The sequence below is a fragment of the Scyliorhinus torazame genome, chromosome 2 (assembly GCF_047496885.1).
Source record: "Scyliorhinus torazame isolate Kashiwa2021f chromosome 2, sScyTor2.1, whole genome shotgun sequence".
Lineage (NCBI taxonomy): Eukaryota > Metazoa > Chordata > Chondrichthyes > Carcharhiniformes > Scyliorhinidae > Scyliorhinus > Scyliorhinus torazame.
The window spans coordinates 227,554,637-227,576,068 of record NC_092708.1 but is presented as its reverse complement, the minus strand read 5'-3'; the positions used below and the strand labels follow the sequence as shown (position 1 = coordinate 227,576,068).

The following is a 21,432-nucleotide window of genomic DNA, read 5'->3' as shown; positions in this document are numbered from 1 at the left end:
ATCAGGATTCGGGAGCAATCATCCCCAGCTGGATGAGTCCCATGCAAGGTTACAACATCCCTCCCCCGCCCCCTCCCCCCAAAGTCCGAAAACTCACGCAGAAACGGCCATGGAGGACAGGACAAAGAAAAATTGAGGAGGACACACAACCGGTACAACGAAACCGCAATGGCCAGGCAACAACACAAAAATTTAAAGTGTTTCGGGCCCAACAAGACACCAGAAGAACAACAACAGGATGGACTGGCGTACATCCTGCTGAACATTATGTCTGGCTAACCACACAAAAGGTGAAGCCTGGGGACGGTGAGCAGCATGGCATCTGACCTATCAACCCAAGGCCTTACTGGCACGGTGTACCTTTCAGCCACAAGGGGACAGGGTGGGGGGGGGAGGCAGTGAAGAATCATCAGACAACGGCCAACACTACACCCATATACCCCAAAAAGCTCACCACAGCATCCGTGTACAACAAAGGGGAATTTACCATGCCCACCGAAGCTAAGGGAGCTTTCACCCCAGAATTTACACAGTACCGGTTCAATCAGGCATATCGCCCAAGCAAAAACACAGGGTTCACACAACCCTGTGTCTGTGGGCACAAAACTTGCAGCCATGTAAAATACCACTCATAGTCCCAGTCATCAACAGCCTTTCAAAATCAACACCGCACTCACAAACCCTAACGACTGTCCAAAAGGGCGGCGGCCAACTCCAATAAAGATTCCCCAGTAAACTGTTCTGCCACAGCAAGCCGGCATTGCGAAAGGACCGGCAATGGAAAACGGATGAAAACTTTGCACTTCCATCTCCAGAGGTCGCTCTGATGACGCCGTCTTGGGTACTGATGGATACATGGAACTCTTCCAGCACACTCGCTGCACAAGCTGGCATCCATCCTCAGCCCGGCGCTCACCAGCTGTTTCAATAAGGTTCCAAAAAGGGGCCTCACAGCAACAAAAAGCCCGTACCTCAGTCCACACTTCATTCAAAAACAAAAAAAAAATTATTTCAGGGAAGACGGCCGACAGCTCTATTTCATCCTCGTCGCCAATGAAGTAAACGGCAACGGGGAAGTCCAAAGATTTCATAAGAGAGGTTTATTCAGCCTAACAGCAATATTTACACAGGACCCAGTTACACATCTCAGGGGCCTCACTGCTTTCTGACCTGTTATACGAGTGCCAGTTAACTCATAGCCCAATCAGCACTAGGGAACAATCATTCCCAGCAGGGTGAGTCGCATGCAGGGTTATAATAGATGTTCTCAACTCTCAAATGGCGAACATTGCAGGGAAGGACAAAGAAAATGCTTCAAAGACACTCTGAAGTCCTCATTGCTTGAAGCTCAGCAGTATTGGCATTGATGACTGGGTGGAGCTTGTTGTCAATCCTTCAGATTGGTAACAACTTGTCCATCAGGCTGCATCACTCTTTCGGTCTAAATGTCATAATAATGGGGTGGCGCAGTGGCTAGCACTGCTGTCTCACGGCTCCGAGGACCAAGGTTCGATCCCGGCCCCAGATCACTGTCCGTGTGGAGTTTGCACATTCTTCCCGTGTCTGCATGGGTCTCATTCCCACAACCCAAAGATGTGCAGGGTAGGTGGATTGGCCAAGCTAAATGAAATGAAAATGAATGAAAATCGCTTATTGTCACAAGTAGGCTTCAAATTAAGTTACTGTGAAAAGCCCCTCGTCGCCACATTCTGGCGTCTGCTCGGGGAGGCTGGTACGGGAATTGAACCGTGCTGCTGACCTGCCTTGGTCTGCTTTCAAAGCCAGCGATTTATCCCTGTGCTAAACCACCCCCTGGTTGCAGCTCAATTGGAAACAAATAGAATTGGGTACTCTAAATGTGTTTATTTTTTAAATGTTGTAATGATGAGGCAAAGCAGTGGCAGAGAAAGAAAGAAAAGGAAGCAAACCCTCCACCTCGTATCCCACTACCTCCTGGGACATCCTGCCACACATGTCCAAAGTTCAGTGGGTTGAGAATTGGCCTGTTCAGTTTCATCACGGCACATGGCAGAAAATTGCAGCGTGTGCAAACATTATAATCTTTATTGTCACCAGTAGGCTTACATTAACACTGCAAAGAAGTTACTGTGAAAAGCCCCTAGTCACCACATTCCGGCTCCTGTTCGGGTACACGGAGGGAGAATTCAGAATTTCCAAATGACCTAACAGCACGTCTTTTGGGACTTATGGGAGGAAACCGGAGCACCCGGAGGAAACACACGCAGACACGGGGAGAACGTGCAGACTCCCCACAGACAGTGACCCAAGCCAGGAATCGAACCTGGGACCCTGGAGCTGTGAAGCAACAGTGCTACCCACTGTGCTACCATGCTGCCCAAACATTGTCCTGGTATTGAGGGACAGCAGGAAACAATGAGCCCTGAAGCTGTGCAATTCTTCCTGAAGCCTCTACCTTTTTATCTCTCCTCTTTTACGATTTTCCATAAACCTTAATGAATTGGCCAGGCTGTTGGTCAACTGTTCTATGATCCTCTTTATTACAATCCCAGACCAGACCCCAACTAGGATATGGGACAGAATCCCCGATATTTTATTATAATTTTGTAAGACTGAGGAAAGGATATTTCGTCCAAGAGTGATTTCTTGCAGAAATAGGGATATGATATATTAAAGCAAACTTTATTAATAACACAGTATTAAAGTATCTTAAACATCACACAAGAACATAGCTTACAATTACCCCTGAAAGAATGCTAATCAATACACTGTAATCCTTAACTGCCAACTTTATTTCCACTCAAACAGCAAAACCATCTCGGGTCCCAATCCACTTTTAATTAGAGTTAACATACTCAGGAATGTTTGCTGTATAGAGGTGTCTTGGATATTCCACTTTGAGAAAGAGAGATCTTTTGAGTCTGATTGAAAGAAAGAGACCTGAAACCTTGTCAGAATAATGCAGAATCTCTGGCTGTATTTCTTCAAAAACCTTCACAGCTCTCCTTCCAGGCCAAAAAAACCCCACCTGACTGCATCAACCCCTGGCTCATTTCATTAACTACATCACTTTGCTAAGCTGAACACAATGTTTCCAATTAACTAGTCCCCAGAGAACCCATATAAATAAACTTCCATTAGCCCAAACTTTTACGATGCCTTAATTTCACCTGTCTTCAAAACGCATAGAACATAGAACGATACAGCGCAGTACAGGCCCTTCGGCCCACGATGTTGCACCGACATGTGAAGTCAAAAAACAAAAGCCATCTAACCTACACTTTGCCATTATCATCCATATGCTTATCCAATAAACTTTTAAATGCCCTCAATGTTGGCGAGTTCACTACTGTTGCAGGTAGGGCATTCCACGGCCTCACCACTCTTTGCATAAAGAACCTACCTCTGACCTCTGTCCTATATCTATTACCCCTCAGTTTAAGGCTATGTCCCCTCGTGCTAGCCATTTCCATCCGCGGTAGAAGGCTCTCACTGTTCACCCTATCTAACCCCCTGATCATTTTGTATGCCTCTATTAAGTCTCCTCTTAACCTTCTCGCTAACGAAAACAACCTCAAGTCCATCAGCCTTTCCTCATAAGATTTTCCCTCCATACCAGGCAACCTCCTGGTAAATCTCCTCTGCACCCGCTCCAAAGCTTCCACGTCCTTCCTATAATGCGGTGACCAGAACTGTACGCAATACTCCAAATGCGGCCGTACCAGAGTTTTGTACATCTGCAACATGACCTCATGACTCCGGAACTCAATCCCTCTACCAATAAAGGCCAACACTCCATAGGCCTTCTTCACAACCCTATCACCTGGGTGGCAACTTTCAGGGATCTATGTACATGGACACCTAGATCCCTCTGCTCATCCACACGTCCAAGAACTTTACCATTAGCCAAATATTCCGCATTCCTGTTATTCCTCCAAAGTGAATCACCTCACACTTCTCTACATTAAACTCCATTTGCCACCTCTCAGCCCAGCTCTGCAGCTTATCTATGTCCGTCTGTAACCTGCTACATCCTTCCGCACTGTCGACAACACCACCGACTTTAGTGTCGTCTGCAAATTGACTCTCCCACCCTTCTGCGCCCTCCTCTAGGTCATTGATAAAAATGACAAACAGCAACGGCCCCAGAACAGATCCTTGTGGTACGCCACTTGTAACTGAACTCCATTCTGAACATTTCCCATCAACCACCACCCTCTGTCTTCTTTCAGCTAGCCAATTTCTGATCCACATCTCTAAATCACCCTTAATCCCCAGCCTCCGTATTTTCTGCAATAGCCTACCGTGGGGAACCTTATCAAACGCTTTACTGAAATCCATATACACCACATCAACAGCTCTACCCTCGTCTACCTGTTCAGTCACCTTCTCAACTCGATAAGGTTTGTGAGGCATGACCTACCCTTCACAAAGCCATGCTGACTATCCCTAATCATATTATTCCTATCTAAATGATTATAAATCTTGTCTCTTATAATCCCCTCCAAGACTTTACCCACAACAGACGTGAGGCTCACCGGTCTATAGTTGCCGGGGTTGTCTCTACCCCCCTTCTTGAACAAAGGGACCACATTTGCTATCCTCCAGTCCTCTGGCACTATTCCTGTAGCCAATGATGACATAAAAATCAAAGCCAAAGGCCCAGCAATCTCTTCCCTGGCTTCCCAGAGAATCCTAGGATAAATCCCATCAGGCCCCGGGGACTTATCTATTTTCAACCTGTCCAGAATTGCCAACACCTCTTCTCTACGTACCTCAATGCCATCTATTCTAATAGCCTGGGTCTCAGCATTCTCCTCCACAACATTCTCTTTTTCCTGAGTGAATACTGACGAAAAATATTCATTTAATATCTCGCCTATCTCTTCAGACTCCACACACAACTTCCCATCCCTGTCCTTGACTGGCCCTACTCTTACCCTAGTCATTCTTTTATTCCTGACATACCTATAGAAAGCTTTTGGGTTTTCCTTGATCCTACCTGCCAAATACTTCTCATGTCCCCTCCTTGCTCGTCTTAGCTCTCTCTTTAGATCCTTCCTCGCTACCTTGTAACTATCAATCGCCCCAACTGAAACTTCACACTTCATCTTCACATAGGCCTCCTTCTTCCTCTTAACAAGAGATTCCACTTCTTTGGTAAACCACGGTTCCCTCGCTCGACGCCTTCCTCCCTGCCTGACCGGTACGTACTTATCAAGAACACGCAGTAGCTGTTCCTTGAACAAGCTCCACATATCCAGTGTGCCCAACACTTGCAGCCTACTTCTCCAACCTATTCCCCCCCAAGTCATGTCTAATGGCATCATAATTGCCCTTCCCCCAGCTATAACTCTTGCCCTGCGGGGTATACTTATCCCTTTCCATCATTAACGTAAACGTCATTGTGTAGAAGATTGTAGTTTAGTCGGGCAGTATGGTCGGCACGGGCTTGGAGGGCCGAAGGGCCTGTTCCTGTGCTGTACATTTCTTTGTTCTTTGTTCTTTGTTTGTCACCAAATTGTGGTCACTGTCCCCAAAGTGCTCACCTACCTCCAAATCTAACACCTGGCCTAGTTCATTACCCAAAACCAAATCCAATGTGGCCTCTCGTCTTGTTGGCCCGTCAACATATTGTGTCAGGAAACCCTCCTGCACAAATTGTACAAAAAACGACCCATCTAATGTACTCGAACTATATCAGTAACTATTTGGAAAGTTAAAGTCTCCCATAATAACTACCCTGTTACTTTCGCTCTTATCCAGAATCATCTTCGCCAGGAATTGAACCTGGATCTCCAGCACTGGGCAGCAGTACTAGCCACTGTGCCACTATGTCCACAGATTGGAAGGTAGCAACTAGTCAAGAAAAGGAGAGAGAAATCAGGGAACTATAGACCAGTTGACATCAATAATAGAGAAATTATTAGAAAGTACTTGGTAACAAGCACTTTGAAAATCATATCATGATAATGTAGAGCCAACACAGATTTATGAAAGGAAAGTCATGCTTGATAAATCTGTTACTTGAGGTTGAAACTAGTGGGTTAGATAAGTGGGAACCAGCAGATGTAGTGTATTTGGATTTTCAAAAACAAATTTGATAAGATACACTGGGATGAGAGGGCTGTCCTATGAGGGGAAATAAATTCTATGATAATCTGATTAATCTAGGACAAAGGTTTGGCACAACATCGTGGGCCAAAGAGCCTGTTCTGTGCTGTATTTTTCTATGTTCTATGAGTATCCCTGCAGTTTAGAAGAATTAAAGGCAGTTTCACTGAAATGTGTGACATTCGTAAAGGACTTGAAAAGGGAGATGCTGAGAGCTGTTTCCCCTGGCCAGGGAGTCCAGAACTAGAGATCGCAGTCTCAAAATAAGGAATCTGCCATTAGGGTCCGCGATGAGGAGACATTTATTCATTCAGAGTTACATATCCTTCGAATTCTCCAGCCCAGAGAGCTGAAGAAATTCAGTCAATGTGTATATGCAAGACTGAGATGGAAGAAGATTTTGGATATTTACCGATCTGAGGATAGTGCAGGAAGCTGGTATTCACAGTACAGCATCAACAATAACATTGAATAGCAGGACAGGCTCTTGCCCCTGTTTTCGGGATCTCACACAGCATCCTTGAGCAGATTTGTGCAATGTGATAATGGACAAGATTGGTCCATGCCTAAACTTAACAAAATAATCTCACCAAAATAGTTATTTCTTGTTAAGAACTTCATGGATATAGCACTATGAGAATGAGTGACTGATCTTTCAGAATTTGATTGTCCTATTAAAAAATCAGTCCGAAAAGGGGAATAAATAAATGATGCTTGGAAACCAAATGTACATGTAAATGTACAAATCACATTCATATTATTTGGCTTCCAGCTCCTTCACCTTTCATCACAATTCGTTTAAATAAATGGTACTATTTTTTTTGTAAAATATTTTTATTCTCCTTTTTCACATATTCTTCAAAATTTACACCCCACCAACAAGTAGTAAATGGTAACAAATACAAAGTCAATTCCCTTATCAACAACAACGATCCCATCCTCCCACCACCCCAAACGACGACCCACCTGACAATATAAGCATCGAATAAGTCAAACCCTCCCACGGTGGGACAAACAAAGGAGAAAGAAAAAGGAATCAGGAATCGCCTATGGTCACCGTTGACCTATAGAGTCCCCCCCCCCCCCCCCCAAACATTCAATGCCATCCAATCCCTGAAAGAGTACCGTAACTGACACCCATGCATTGCAAGCCCACCCCCCCCCCCCCTTCCCGACTCCTCCCCTCCACTTCCTCTTACAAAACTCCTCTCCCCAACCTCTGTTCCTTCCCCCAACTTTCCACCCCGACTAGACTCATCGGAACCTGTTCTGCCTTAAACCGGCCAGCGTGGAGGCCCCCGCCCGGGTCTCTCTCCCCCTTGCCCGGTCCCAGGAAAACCAAGAAATCCCCTTTAGCACACAAACCCCGCATGCACACCCAAGCCCCAAAGAACCATCATTGCAAGCGAAAGTCCCATCTCTTCCCTTGTCCGAGTATATACAACGTTAGCTCATTTAGCACATACTCCAGCTGCAGTGAAAAAATACAGTTACATGAGGCTACATCGGTACATGACCACTTTCACTTCAGCTACAGTCCTTCTGCCTTTGCAAACTCCTCCGCTGCTTCCTCCATCCCAAAATAAAAGTCCTTGGATTTGTAGGTCACCCTCAACTTAGCTGGGTATACTATGCCACACTGCACCTTACTGATGTACAGTGCCTTCTTCACCTGGCTGAAGGCAGCCCGCCTCCTCGCCAGCTCCACCATATAGTCCTGATATATGCATATACTAGCTCCAGCCCCCTACACCACCCGCTTCTGCTTTGCCCAGCACAGGACCTTCTCCTTCACACTGTACCTACGAAAACACAAAGTTACTACTCTTGGCGGCTCACTCTCCTTTGGTACAGGCCTCCACGACCGATGAGCCCGATCCAGCTCATATCGGGAGGAATCATCCCCCTCCCCCAATAGCTTCGCCAACTTCGTGGCAAAGTACTCAGTCGGCCTCGGGCCTGCCACTCCTTCGGGAAGACCCACAATCCTCAGATTCTGTCGCCTGGATCTGTTTTCCAAGTCGTCCATTTTGGCTCGCAGATCCTTGTTGACCTCTATCACCTTCCGCATCTCCTTCCCCATCGAGGTAATTTGATCACTGTGCTGCAATAATGTCTCTTCCACTTCCCTCAGTGCCTCGCCTTGCTCCCGCACCTCTGCCACTGCGCTCAAAACCGCCGCTCTCACCGGGCCAAACGCACCCTCCACCAGCACTGTCAGTACCGCCCCCATCTCCTTCTTCATCACCTCCATGTACTTTGTGAACTACCTTTCGAGTTCAGCCGTGGGCAATGCGGCCTCCCCTGGTGCCCCAGCCTCCACTTTTCTTGCCATCCCCGTGGTGATCTTTCCACTCCCCGACGGACTTTCAGCTGCTTTTTCCACGGCCGTTTTTTTACTTGTTTTTGACATTTCCCTTCACTGTGCCTTCTCCCTGCTTTTGCCGCCTCTGTTGCCCCTGGGACCGGGCGTTAAACCCCGAAAATGCCGTTCCCAAACCCCGAAAATGCCGTTCCCGAACCCCTGCCAGCCCCACGGAGGCCCCAGAATGGGGTCTGGGAACGGGCGCCGCGTCGGAGTAAAACACTCCGGTTTTTACTTCGGCGTCAGCACTTAGACTCCCGTTGGGAGAATCCCGCCCCCTATTACTGCTGAACAACTTCTCTGACCCTGAAAAAGATGATTTTCTTAAATGATGAATGTCAAATTTCTTTGTTCGATGATAAAAAGAAAATTCTATAGCTTTTAAAGTAAAAAGATTTTCATCTCAAGACTTGTTTGGTATTTATATCTTCTCAAGGCCTGTTTGGTATTATCCCATAATCAATCATATATGTCCCAATTTTCTATTTCAGTTTCTGTAAAATTATTACTTGCGAATGTTTGTCACTTTCTGCTTTGCAGCTTGTGATAATTCTTCAGTGTGATTGGCTGTTTAACATGCTTGATGGCATCACTGTTTCTTGAAGCTGGAGATCTCATAAAGCTGACAATAGTATGAAATTAATTTCAGGAAAGGTGAAATCCATGCCACGGAGCATACTAGATCTTTGTGGGCAGCTTTGTTCAAAGTCAATGGCAAGTTTCATCGCCTTGTCACGAACCACAAAATCTGGGCCAACATGATATTGTCCTCAGTTTTGCACACTTACTCAAAGCCCAGATGCTGGTGTATGCCCTGTGCTTTAGGTTCTTTCATGGTGGTGGTGGTGGGGAGGCGGGGGGAGAGAGAGAGAAGGGTATTAGCCAGTCATGCGATCTCAGACCGCATCCTTGATGCTGATTACCACGGTAATATCAATTCCTTGCCTCAACACTATTCATCCCTTGCCTTCGTAAACAAAGTTTGCCAGCTATGTTTTTTAAATAAAAGCACAAGGAACTTTGCACAAACTAGTTGATGTTGTTAAGCCAAGCTGTCGAAGACAACTGGTAATCTTTAAAGATAAGGTGTATATCTCAATTAATTTGGTTCATATTTTATGCAAATGAAAAAAGCATTTACAGCCCAAGGTATTTAGAAAATGTTTTCCTAGATTCTTTGGGATTTTGGAGACTTTTCGGGGTATAAACTGAATGTTGGGAAAAGCGAGCTTTTTGTGATACATGCGAGGGGCCAGGAAAAGAGACTGGGAGAGCTACCGCTTAAGGTGGTGGAGAGGAGCTTTCACTACTTGGGCATTCAGGTGGCTAAGAGTTGGGGTGCCCTGCACAAGCTCAATTTATCGTGGTTGATGGATCAGATGGAGGAGGACTTTAAGAGGTGGGACATGCTGCCGCTTTCCCTGGCGGGCAGGGTGCAGTCCGTAAAGATGACGGTCCTCCCAGGTTCTTGTTCGTCTTCCAGTGCCTTCCCATTCTCATCCCCAAGTCCTTTTTCAAGCGGGTAAATAGGATTTTTTTTTAAAAATAATTTTTATTCAAAGTTTTTCATAGATTATCACAACAGAAAAATAGAACCCTTTTGCACAAATAATAAAACACCAAGAACAAAAATTCATAAATAAACATAAATAGGATTATTACAGGATTTGTGTGGGCAAACAGGACCCCGCGTGTTAAGAGACTGTTCTTGGAGCACAGTCCGGGGGGGGGGGGTTGGCGCTGCCAAACTTTTGCAGCTATTATTGGGCAGCGAATATATCCATGATTCGGAAATGGGTAATGGAGGGAGAGGGGGCAGCGTGGAAACGGTTGGAAGCGGCGTCTTGTAACGATACTAGCTTGGGGGCATTGATAACGGCACTGTTGCTGCTTCCGCCGACGCGGTATACCACGAGCCCGGTGGTGGCAGCAACATTGAGGATCTGAGGGCAGTGGAGATGGCACGGGGGGAGGCAACGGCTTCAGTCTTGGTCCCGATACAGAACAATCACAGGTTCGTTCCGGGAAGAATAGACGGGGGGTTCCTAAGTTGGCACAGGGCGGATATCAAAAGGATGGGGGACTTGTTCATTGATGGGACTTTTGCTAGTCTGAGGGCGCTGGGGGAGAAATTTGGGCTACCCCCGGGGAATACCTTTAGGTACATGCAGGTTCGGGCGTTCGTGAAAAAGCAGGTGGGGAATTCCCGCTGCTGCCTGCCCGGAGGATACAGGACAGGGTGGTCTCGGGCATGTGGGCAGGGGAGGGCAAGATATCGGAAATATATCAGGAGCTGCAGGAGGCGGAGGAGGCCTCGGTGGAAGAGCTGAAGGACAAGTGGGAGGAGGAGCTGGGTGAGGGCCTGTGGGCTGACGCCCTGGGCAGGGTCAATTCCTCCTCATCTTGCGCCAGGCTTAGCTTGATTCAGTTTAAGGTGTGCACCGAGCGCATATGAAAGTGACGAGAATGAGTAAGTTCTTTGGGGTGGAGGACAGGTGTGTGAGATGCTCAGGGAGCCCAGCAAATCATGTCCATATGTTCTGGGCATGCCCAGCACTTACAGGATTTTGGAAAGGCTTCGCAAAGGCGATACTCGGGTAAAACCGAGCTAGGGGACAGCGATATTTGGGGTATCAGACGATCCGGGAGTGCAGCAGTCGAAAGAGGCCGGAGTTCTGGCCTTTGCCTCCTTGGTAGCTCGGAGAAGGCTCTTGTTAATGTGGAGGGACGCGAAACCCCCAAGGGTAGAGGCTTGGGTCAGTGACATGGCGGGATTTCTCAGGTTGGAGAGGATTAAGTTTGCCTTGCGAGGGTCCTTGCAGGGGTTCTCCAGGCAGTGGCAACCGTTCCTTGACTTTCTCACGGAACGTGAGGTGGACGTCAGCAGCAGCAGCAAACCGGTGGGGGGGTGGTTTGGGGGCGGTGGATGGATTTTGTTTGTAAAGGGCTTATACCCCACCTTGTTTTGTTAAATTGTTAAGTTGTTTTCTGTTTTATTGCTATGCTTTTTTTCGTTGTTTTTCTTTTTGTAGGGGTTTGTAAAAATTATTGAAAAATTTTGAATACAAACAACTAAAAAAAAAGAAAATGTTTTCCTTGTTTATTTTCCTTGCTTATTTTGAACTTATTTCTCGCTCTGTATATTTTTGAATAGTAAACTTGTTGAAGTTAAATTAATGAAGTTAGGAATAAATGATGCTTCATGCTTATTAACACACAGTTGTCATTGCTGAAGTGGTTGGGTTGGGCTCATTTTTTTGTTGCAATCTTCATCTCGACTGTTGGAATAGATTCCTGAACAGCATAAGTTATCTATCCGTCTCTGATCTGCACTATAGTTCAATGTTTATTTGTTGTGTATGTATATATATATATATAATATAATGTGTGTAGCAATGCACCAAATTTTTATGTAAATGTGTTTGATCTATTTTCTATTTTGAAAAATCTCATTCCTTTTAGTAGAGATCAGCACATTGTTAATGACTTTTATTTATCCTCTTAGGTTGGAGATGAAATATTTTGTGCTGGTCAGATTGGATTGATCCCATGCACCATGCAACTTAGCATAGGAGGTGTCAAATCTGAAGCTGCTCTCTCTTTGAGCCATGTCCAGAAAATTCTTGAGGCTGTGAAAAGTGAAACAAATCTAAGCAATATCTTGCTGGCAAACTGTTATGTCACTGACAAGAAATATATCTCCGTTGTTCAAAATCTCTGGCAAAAGAGCCTAAGGGAACACTCAAAAGAGGTAAGCAATAGTGTCTTGTGATACATACACTTGTTCAGTGAAAGTGTTGAAAATACTATAGATTATTTGCTTTGCAGATTAACTTCAGTAAAAATTGCATTTACTTAACTACTTTTTTACACCTAACAGCAATAGATCCCCAAGTTTATATACCCTCAACTTTTTTTTTCAGTATCAAACCAAACTTTACCCTGTCTGTCAAAATGTACCCAAATGAACTTCTGACTCATTTCACAATGTAAACTTCTGTAGTTCACAAATGCAAAAACTACTTTGAAGTTCTTGGCAGCAAATGTTCAAATGTAACACACATTTGCATGTAACGCACAATACTTTCCTTCAGGAGAAAGTACATCAGAGAGACAGGCAGGAGTCCCGTTACATTGTTAAAACGTCCTGCACAATGAAATGTTATTTTATGTCCTAGAAAGGTACTTTTTGTTGCAACTTGAGAACTGCAGTGCAAGAGAAAAGGATCTGGCTTCACTCAATCGCCTGACTCCAAAAGGGGTGCATGTTAAAGAGTGTGTTCATACCTTTCATTATTGGTAAAAATATTTTGTGCTTTTTCTGTATAGTTGTGTTGGAAATGTGTTAGTCAGGTAGATGTTGCGATTCTGTACTTGTGTCACTGCTAAAATTTAGGTTCTTAATGTGAAAATCAGTTTTCAAGATTGCTTTGATCTTCTGTCATGTTTTTTTTGTGCTCCTGTATCCTCTTTCAATCAAAAGTATTTAATGGTCAGTGCCAAAATCTTCCATAAATGCCAGTTCACATTGACTGGTCTAACTTCTTCCTCTTCCCAAATATAATGCCCGGTGCTTCCACAGAATATTGTCATGAAACCTGAAAAAGGTCAATGAATTTACATCAGACTCTGATGCTGACTGGGCAGTGGCAGACTTTATGGGGCCCCGCACTCATCTTCATTTCTGCCCCCATCCCCCCCTGCAATGATGCCACGCCCCTTCCCCCAATTATATCATGTACACCCTGCCCCCCCCACCCTAACCCCACAACACAAAAGTGCAAATTAAGCCTGCTGCTTTAGTATTTTTCAACTTGTAAATAATATGAATAATCGCGAAATTAAAATCCAAGCTTACCTCTCGTCAGAATGGCAGTAAAGATGTTCAATATTGCAAAGTGTGTATTCAGGAAGCAAACGTGTGCTGATGAGCAACAAGATGGAAAAATCAGCCAATGACATCACTGCAGCACAGGCCAGTGCAGGACAGATTGAGCCGGCCCTGTGCAGGAGCAAATACTCCAATCAACAAGATGCATATGCTGCTGTTCAGTATATTTCAGAGTCTCATTCAGTTTCAAAAGTTAACTTCCTGTCACAAAATGAAATACGTTATTGCTGTAAATTCCCATGAGTGGAATGGTCAGTGAATCCTAATCCAATCCACCTGCCTGTGCCAGTGTGGGCAGCAGGGTACCTCTCAACAGCAAGTCATTGAACATCTCCCGTAGGTGCAGGGCTAGTGCTCCGCAAATGTTTTATAGAAGTCCACCAGGAATCCGTCCGGACCTGGTGCCTTCCTCGATTGCATGGATTGGATGCTCTCCATGACTTCCTCCAGTTCTAGTGGTGGTTCCAACCACTGCCTCATTTTTATCCCCCACCACTGGTCGAGGAACCTCATCATCTTCAAGACCCCTCCAGGCGCTCAGAGGTGTACAGCTCTCGGTAGAAAGTCGCAAAGGCCTCATTGACCTTGACTGGTGCCGTGACTAGTTTGCCGTTCCTGTCCTTTGTAGCAGATGGCCACCTGCAAAGGACCACCCCCGCTCGTTTGCATTTCAATGGCCCATTTTCCCAGGACAATAGTACTCCAGTCAAGAAACCGGAACAGCCACAGAGTGATCGTCGCCACTCCCTTTACTCAGAAAGCCCAACTGCCAAGGTCAATGACCGCTAAGGACCCGTCCAGCCACCAAGGCACCCTCCCCTTTATTGGCCGACATCGAAGACAGTGATCAGAGCCCTGTCGAATTATTGGGTCCAAGGTTAAGGACCGCTCCAAAGAGCGCGAAATCCCAGAGGGATAAAAGAGAGTGCAGCCTTGTGTTCTGTCTCTTTTGGATCCGGCCTGTGCCAGCCCAACTATAGCAGGAACAGCAGCCAAGTTCAAGACCAACGATCGCTACCTGACGGATGAGCCCAGCAGAGACAGAGCCACTTTCTTCGAACCGGCCAAGTGAAATCCAGATAAAGGCCTTATCCATTTGCACAGTGCCGGTCGCCCTGAAGTTAAGTGTAGACTATTGTAGCTGATAGGTGTAGTTTAACTCGTAGTAGATATTGTGTTTGCATGTCGAGGTAACTCTTGTATATGTAAATAAACCATCTTTTGAACTAACTAACTGGTTGTGTGGGCATTTGATCGATATAAGGGAAGGCCTGTGGTTCACCAACATTATCATTAATATTAGCAACAGTATTGGCGACGCTGTTGGGATCGAAAACAGGCAACATTATTGGCGGACTCTGACGGGACTCGATTAAAAGTGACTTTGTCACTCCGAGAGAACCCACAAACTTTGAATCCAATTGCAAGAAAGAGAAAGAACTACAAGTGCAAGTCCCATATCGACCAAATAACCAAATTTCGGAAGTGTATACTAACCCGCATGGATACCTAACAGGGAAGAGTAAGGTAAGCTCATTAGAATTGTGTACAACTATCGAGAGATTGTGAGCCGGAAAATAGCTTAGGCCATACCCTCTGTTCAAATTGCCGCTTATTCCCCTGTCCCAAATTAAAAGTAGAGAAAGAGATAAGAGGAGTAATGGCCACTAAAGCAATGGAACGATTGATGAATCCACAAGAACCCGAGGTTGCAGCGACTAACAGAGCAGAGCAATGCCCCATATGGAAGTGAGAGTTAAGGAAATACTTAAAGGGGAAAGAATGGCCTCTTTGGTCGAATCTTTGCACTAATGATGAGTCAGGTCCAGGAAAGATAGGACAAACTTGGTGGGAGAACCTAAGCAAGGTCTACAAGAAAAATGTAGGGAAAGTCAGAAAGCCGATGGCAATAGTGTCCTGTTTGGCACAGTTGCAAGGCACAGAGGAGGTCGTGAAGACGCTCCGTAGGCAGTTAACTGAGAAGGAAGAAAAGAAAGAGGGAAACAGTAACAAAAGCGAGAAGATAATTAAGCAACTCCGGGAACAGTTAGCAGCTAAGGTAAGGAAATGGTCGATGTAAAACGTGCACATCAATCTTGTTTAGTTTGCCTTAGAAGCTTCCAGACCCAGTACGATAAAGCCTACCAAGATACACAGGGCGCAGTCCTGGTAAGGGAGTAAACAGAACAACAGGTCGCCCAGCTAACTAGCAAATGCGCAGATTTAAAAGCAGCTTTGAGAGCGCTCCACAGCTCCACTAAGGAACAGAGGCAGAGATCCTCTGTTGACCATGCTCAATGCCGACAGAAGATAGAAAAGTTACAGATGCTACTCTCAGTACAGAATGGCTTCAGGTACACTTTCGGGCAGGATTTAGATGAGGAAGATGCTCCCGATTGGCAAGAGTTAAACAAAAGCGCCCAAAGAAACGTAGAGGACACGGGAAATCAAAATCGAACCCCCCACGCCCAAAAGGAAAAGCACAGGCAGCACACCCCCCCACTCCATTCGACCCCCATGAATCCGGTTACCACACAACGCAAGTCATCGGATCAGGATGAGCCTGATATCATTTACACCACCCCACTATCCAAAACCCAATTAAGAGAAACTTGCACGAAAATTAGTCCATTGGAGCCCACCGCAGACCTGCACAGCTTCTTTTGAGGAGGTGCGCCAACAAAATGTTATGTACGGCCTAGATAAGAGAGAAGAAGTAAAGCTAATAGTTATGAGCCTTAGCCAATCCGTAAGATCAGCTTTGCCCGAACCCCAAAATGTAGCAGGAGGAACCCTACAGGAAATGAAAACAGCCATATTAGATGCCATCGGGTATCTCACAGGAGATCCAGTTGAGGGTTTAAATCACTGCAGGCAAAAGAAGGGAGAGCAGCTGGACGCATTTGCTGGTCGCCTATGGATTCATTTCACGGCAGTCTATGGACAATTGAACCACGCACACCTAAATGAGGAGGACACCACTAAATGGTCCCGCACCTAGTCTCGCATGCCACAGACGTAGGTCAAAAGGCTTGTGTAAACTACAACCCCGCAGATCACACACACAATAAAGTTTGGGTATTGAAACAACTTTCTAGAGCATGGGAACAAACCCTTCATCGACAGACAGATCAGGATGAGATAGAAGCAAACATGCGCACCCACTTGGGACTAGCCAGGACCCAGCATATGGATAAACAAGGATCGACACAAGGAACAGCACCCCAGAGCACAGGCACCACGAGGTTGTTACAATTGTGGCCACATGGGACATTATGCCCGCGATTGCCGACAAAACCCCCCGAACCAGCACCGATACCAACAACCGAACCCCCTATCTAGGAACAATGTTAGGCCTATGCATAATGTTAGTGCCCGTTCAGACGATTTAGCGTTTAATCCCACAGATTGACGGTGTTCGGACTCCCCAACTTGGGTCCGTGACACACGCTGGGACAAATCAGGCAGACCAGTAGTTACAGGCACAGTCCGGGGACATACAGTCGATTTCCTTTGGGACACAGGAGGATCTCGCACCACTTTGAACTCCTCCACCATGTTTCAACTGACAAATGGCCCACCACAGACACCATCACCCTGAGTGGATTCACCGGCCACATACAGCAAGGATATATCACAGCTCCCGTACCCATTCAGATAGGGACCATTAGCACCAGACACCCCGTTGTTTTAGTTGACCTACCCCAAACAGGAGAGCATATTTTAGGCATTGGTTTTATGAGCTCCCATAACCTTTTGTTTGACCCAGTAAACAAATGTGTATGGCGAATGGCCAAAACAGCTAGGGCTCCCGCTACGCTCACAGTAGGGGATTATGAAAACAGGATTTGCTCAGTAGGGGACTATTGGTTTAATCCGCAAACAATTAGTGCAGACCAGATGATCAGAGAGGTCCTCATAAAACACAAACTTGGTTCGCACAACACAAACACGATTATGGGAAGATCCCAGGTACAGTAAAGGTTTAAGGCCCCGATCCAAAGCCGCAAAAGCAATACGGTTTCTCACATCAAGCCGAGGGTGAGATTTTGAAGGTTATTAATAGTTTGTTAGACCAAGGAGTTATTCGACCCATAGCGTCCACAAATAATGCCCCAATTTGGCCCGTAAAAAAGCCCGATGGTTCGTGGCGACTCATGATCGACTGCCGAGAGAACTTAACAAGGTAACCCCTTTAGCAGCCCCCACTGTTGCCACAAGTCCCAAGGCTACACTCAAACAGGGAATACAGGCAAAGTACTTCATAGTGCTGGACATCAGCAATGGCTTTTGGTCCATCCCATTAGACAAGGCCTGCCAGTATAAGTTCGAGTTTACGTTTCAAGGGCAGCAGTACACGTGGACATGCCTCCCACAAGGATTCCATAACTCCCCCTCCATTTTCCACCGACAATTGGCCAACGGACTTTCTGAACTTTCCCGACCCGAATGCCTCATTCAATATGTAGGTGATCTGCTCTTGCAAACGGACACAAAAGAGGAACTCGTAGAGCTCTTATCGGAATTACTAGGCCTACTGCAATCCATCGGACGCAAGGTCAACCCAAAAAATCCAGATTTTAAAGGAAAAGGTTCTTTATTTAGGCACCGTCATCACCCATGGGAAGAGAGAAATTGAGCAAAATCGGATCTAGTCCATCGTTAAATTGCCCCTGCCCCAAAATGTCACTGCACTCCGGTCATTCCTAGGTTTGGTAGGATATTGCAGAAATCATATAAATAGTTTTGCCACTAAAGCAGCCCCACTCTCAGAGCTCCTTAAAAAGTACACTCCATGGGAATGGCTTCCGCAGCACACAGGTGCCATTGATGATTTAAAACGCACCCTAGGCACAGCCCCCACTATACAAGTTCCAGACCCAGACTTGCCCTATGCCATAGAAGTAGCAACCACCGACCGAACCCTATCAGCAGTACTCCTGCAAGAACGACACGATCACTTAGGACCCGTAGCCTATACCTCAAGAGTATTAGACCCCGTAGAGCAAGGATTCTCAGCCTGCGAACGGCACTTGCTTGTAGTCTTTTGGGCAGTACAGTACTTTGCGTACATCACAGGCCTCAACCCAGTCACGATCTTGACCGAGCACACCCCCACGCAACTATTACTAGACTGTAGATTAAAGGACGGTTCAGTCAGTCAAATCAGAGCAGCTCGCTGGACACTACTGTTACAAGGCAGGGACATTACGGTTAAACGCACCGAGACCCACATAAGTCTGGCCGATAATCTCCAATATGCAGGGACCCCACATGAGTGCCAGATCATAGCAGCCCAACACCACACAGGACCATTTATCCCAAAGTCACTACACCCACCAGCAGGCAGTAAGACACAGAATTCACAGAAATTTATATGGACGGTTCCTCCACAATCGAAAATGGCGTTAGGATTAATGGTTGTGGAATTTACGTAGAAGTCGCGCAGGGATGCTCACTAGAAGAGATCGCTTTAAAATTGCCCGGCCACCTAGGTTCACAAGCAGCAGAACCCGCAGCCATAGCCTATGTAATTCAGCACCCCGACTCTTTTCCAACCCCCGCAGACATACACTCAGACAGCCTGTATGTGTGCAACAGCTTAACAGAATTCCTGCCCCTGTGGGAATTTCGAGGTTTTGTTTCAGCCGATGGAAAGCCCCTACCCTCTGCCCCGTTGTTAAAGCACATTCTCAAGACAGCCTCAGATCTCACATTATTATTATTAAAGTAAGAAGCCATCATCGCTCCTCCCCACCCGGTAATGTAAAGGCAGACGCCTTAGCCAAAGCAGGATCACCCCATGGCCACTTCTGGCAGCCACCCGAAAGCGAACCGATACACTCAGTCCAGGTTTCCCAGCCCAATGTTGAGAATCTATCCCAAGCCCAAAAAGAAGACGACACCCTCAAACAGGTTTTAAACGGCAACTTCCCGGCCTCCTATGATAAATGGAAGGACGCACTGACTGTACAGGATGGCATAGTTTTTAAAAATGGAATTTATGTGGTCCCCACCCAGGACAGAAACCAGCTCATTTACCAATTTCATGACAGACACGGACATCAGGGGATATGCAATACCGTTGCCCATTTAAGACCTTTGTGTTGGTGGCCCGATTTAAAAAGCGATGAAACCCATTAGGTCGAGAATTGCCTTATCTGTGCTCAGAACAATCTTGAATATTATTCGAAGAAAGGACAATTACGTCACACCCGACCTGTGAATGGCCCTTGGACAAATTTGCAAATCGACTACATTGGCCCCCTTCCCCCTTGCAGAAGAAATGGTTTCAAGTACGTGCTGGTTGTAATCGACACCTTTACTAAATGGGTAGAAGCATTTCCCTCACGGAGAAACACAGCAAAGGCCACCGCTAAGATTTTGACCCAACAGATATTCACACGCTGGGGTTTCCCCCGCAGCATTGAGTCAGACTAAGGTTCCCACTTCACCGGCAGAGTCATGCAAAATGTTTTAACAATTTTTGGGATCAGGCAGAAATTCCATATAACGTATCACCCCCAATCCAGTGGCATTGTCGAGAGAATGAATCAAACTTTAAAAGCGACCATTAGGAAGATGGTGCAACAGGACAATACCACGTGGGACACGGTCCTCCCATTTATTCTCATGTTTATTCGGAACACCCTTTCCAGTTCAACAGGTTTCACCCCCCACACTCGCATGACCGGATGGCCCATGAAGGGTATTAAATATTTATTAGGCCTCGATTTGGCAAGCCCCACGGTAACCGCTCTCACCTACGAAAAAGCAGTCCAACAGTTACAGATAACATTGAAGCGGCACAACTCACTGCAGCTGTCCGATTAGGCGCTAGAAGGAAGCAGAGTAAAGCCTGCTTTGACAAAACCGTCCACCCCGTAGAGTACACAGTTGGTCAGCAAGTAATGGTTTCACTTTACAACCCCAGTTCTTTCCTCTCCCCCTAATTTACAGGACCCTACTCCATTTCCAACAAAGTGAGCCCCTCCGTGGACAAGATAACGTACCCCAACAGTAAAGCTGGTTGGTTCCACATCAACCAACTCAAAGTCTACAGATCCCAATGTAGCCACTCCCACCACATCTCTCTGGCAATAGGAGACGATTATGCCCCGCCCATCGACAAGTTAGTCCAACCCCTCCACCAACCCTCACCCAGCCATGCCAGCATTTATCCCTTGTCCACACCCACAGACCCAAACTTGTCTCTGCCCACAGGTACAGACTTTCACTTTGAACTTGACTCCGACGACAGCGAGAGCCTCCCAGATTTGATTACTATCCCTGAGCACTGGCGCGATCTCTCTGCCCCTAGTCACCCAGCCCCCGACTTATACATCTTTGACCCCCTTTATGCCCTCCTCCAGCTACCGCCACAGCCACTGCCCGACCACAGTAACTTGCCCTCCACTCTCACCGCCCCTACGCCTCACGACAAACAAGCCCTCTTTGGCACCGCGACAACTCTTGCAGACTAGTAAGGCAAGACGATTTGGATTATCCGACGGCCCACGCGGCCAAGGCACAGAAACGGCAGACACGAGTCTGGCAACCGGGAGATGGTGATGATTCGGATACTGACTCACGTTTCGGTAATGCTTTTACAACACTATTTGGTACATAACCCTGAGGTGTCCAGATGATGAGTAAGTGACACCGCCTAAGTATTAAGGTGTCCAAGCTCTGATGGAGCCTGCCCGCCTTTTTCCTTCTTTTTTCGACTACATGTTTTAATTCATGTCGCCCGACACAAAATTACTCTTCTAATTCGAGGGTACGATACGCAATGTCAGTTAAAGGCACAAGTTTGTCGAGAAACAGATCACTGTTCTCCCAGTCTTTATGACACGTTTCCACACGACTACAAACTCTTACCGTCCACTCAGGTCACCCAGGTAGGGAGTAACGGCACTGGTACCCGCCCTACCTGAGGACCCCAAATATATCCGGTCAGTTAAGCTCACATAGTGGAGAAACGGCACTAACCCTACCTGGGGATTCCACCCATTCTTATCCTGCAGCGGCCCACATGCACCTCATGTTCCCATCACTTTATACCTCTGGAATGGTTCTCTAC

At 46.4% G+C, this 21,432-nt stretch overlaps 1 protein-coding gene across 3 annotated transcripts in view; it reads left to right on the top strand.

Annotated features, from left to right (window-relative positions):
- The window catches only part of dph6 (diphthamine biosynthesis 6), a 406,744-nt gene that overhangs the window by 272,569 nt on the left and 112,743 nt on the right, over positions 1–21,432 (top strand). For 2 of the 3 annotated variants that reach the window (XM_072484542.1, XM_072484534.1), the window contains exon 13: positions 11,964–12,209. In XM_072484542.1, the coding sequence (XP_072340643.1) occupies positions 11,964–12,209 (246 nt within the window). Of the gene's footprint in view, positions 1–11,963; positions 12,210–21,432 lie in introns of those variants that run through there. The other variant, XR_011936487.1, reaches the window with a different exon arrangement.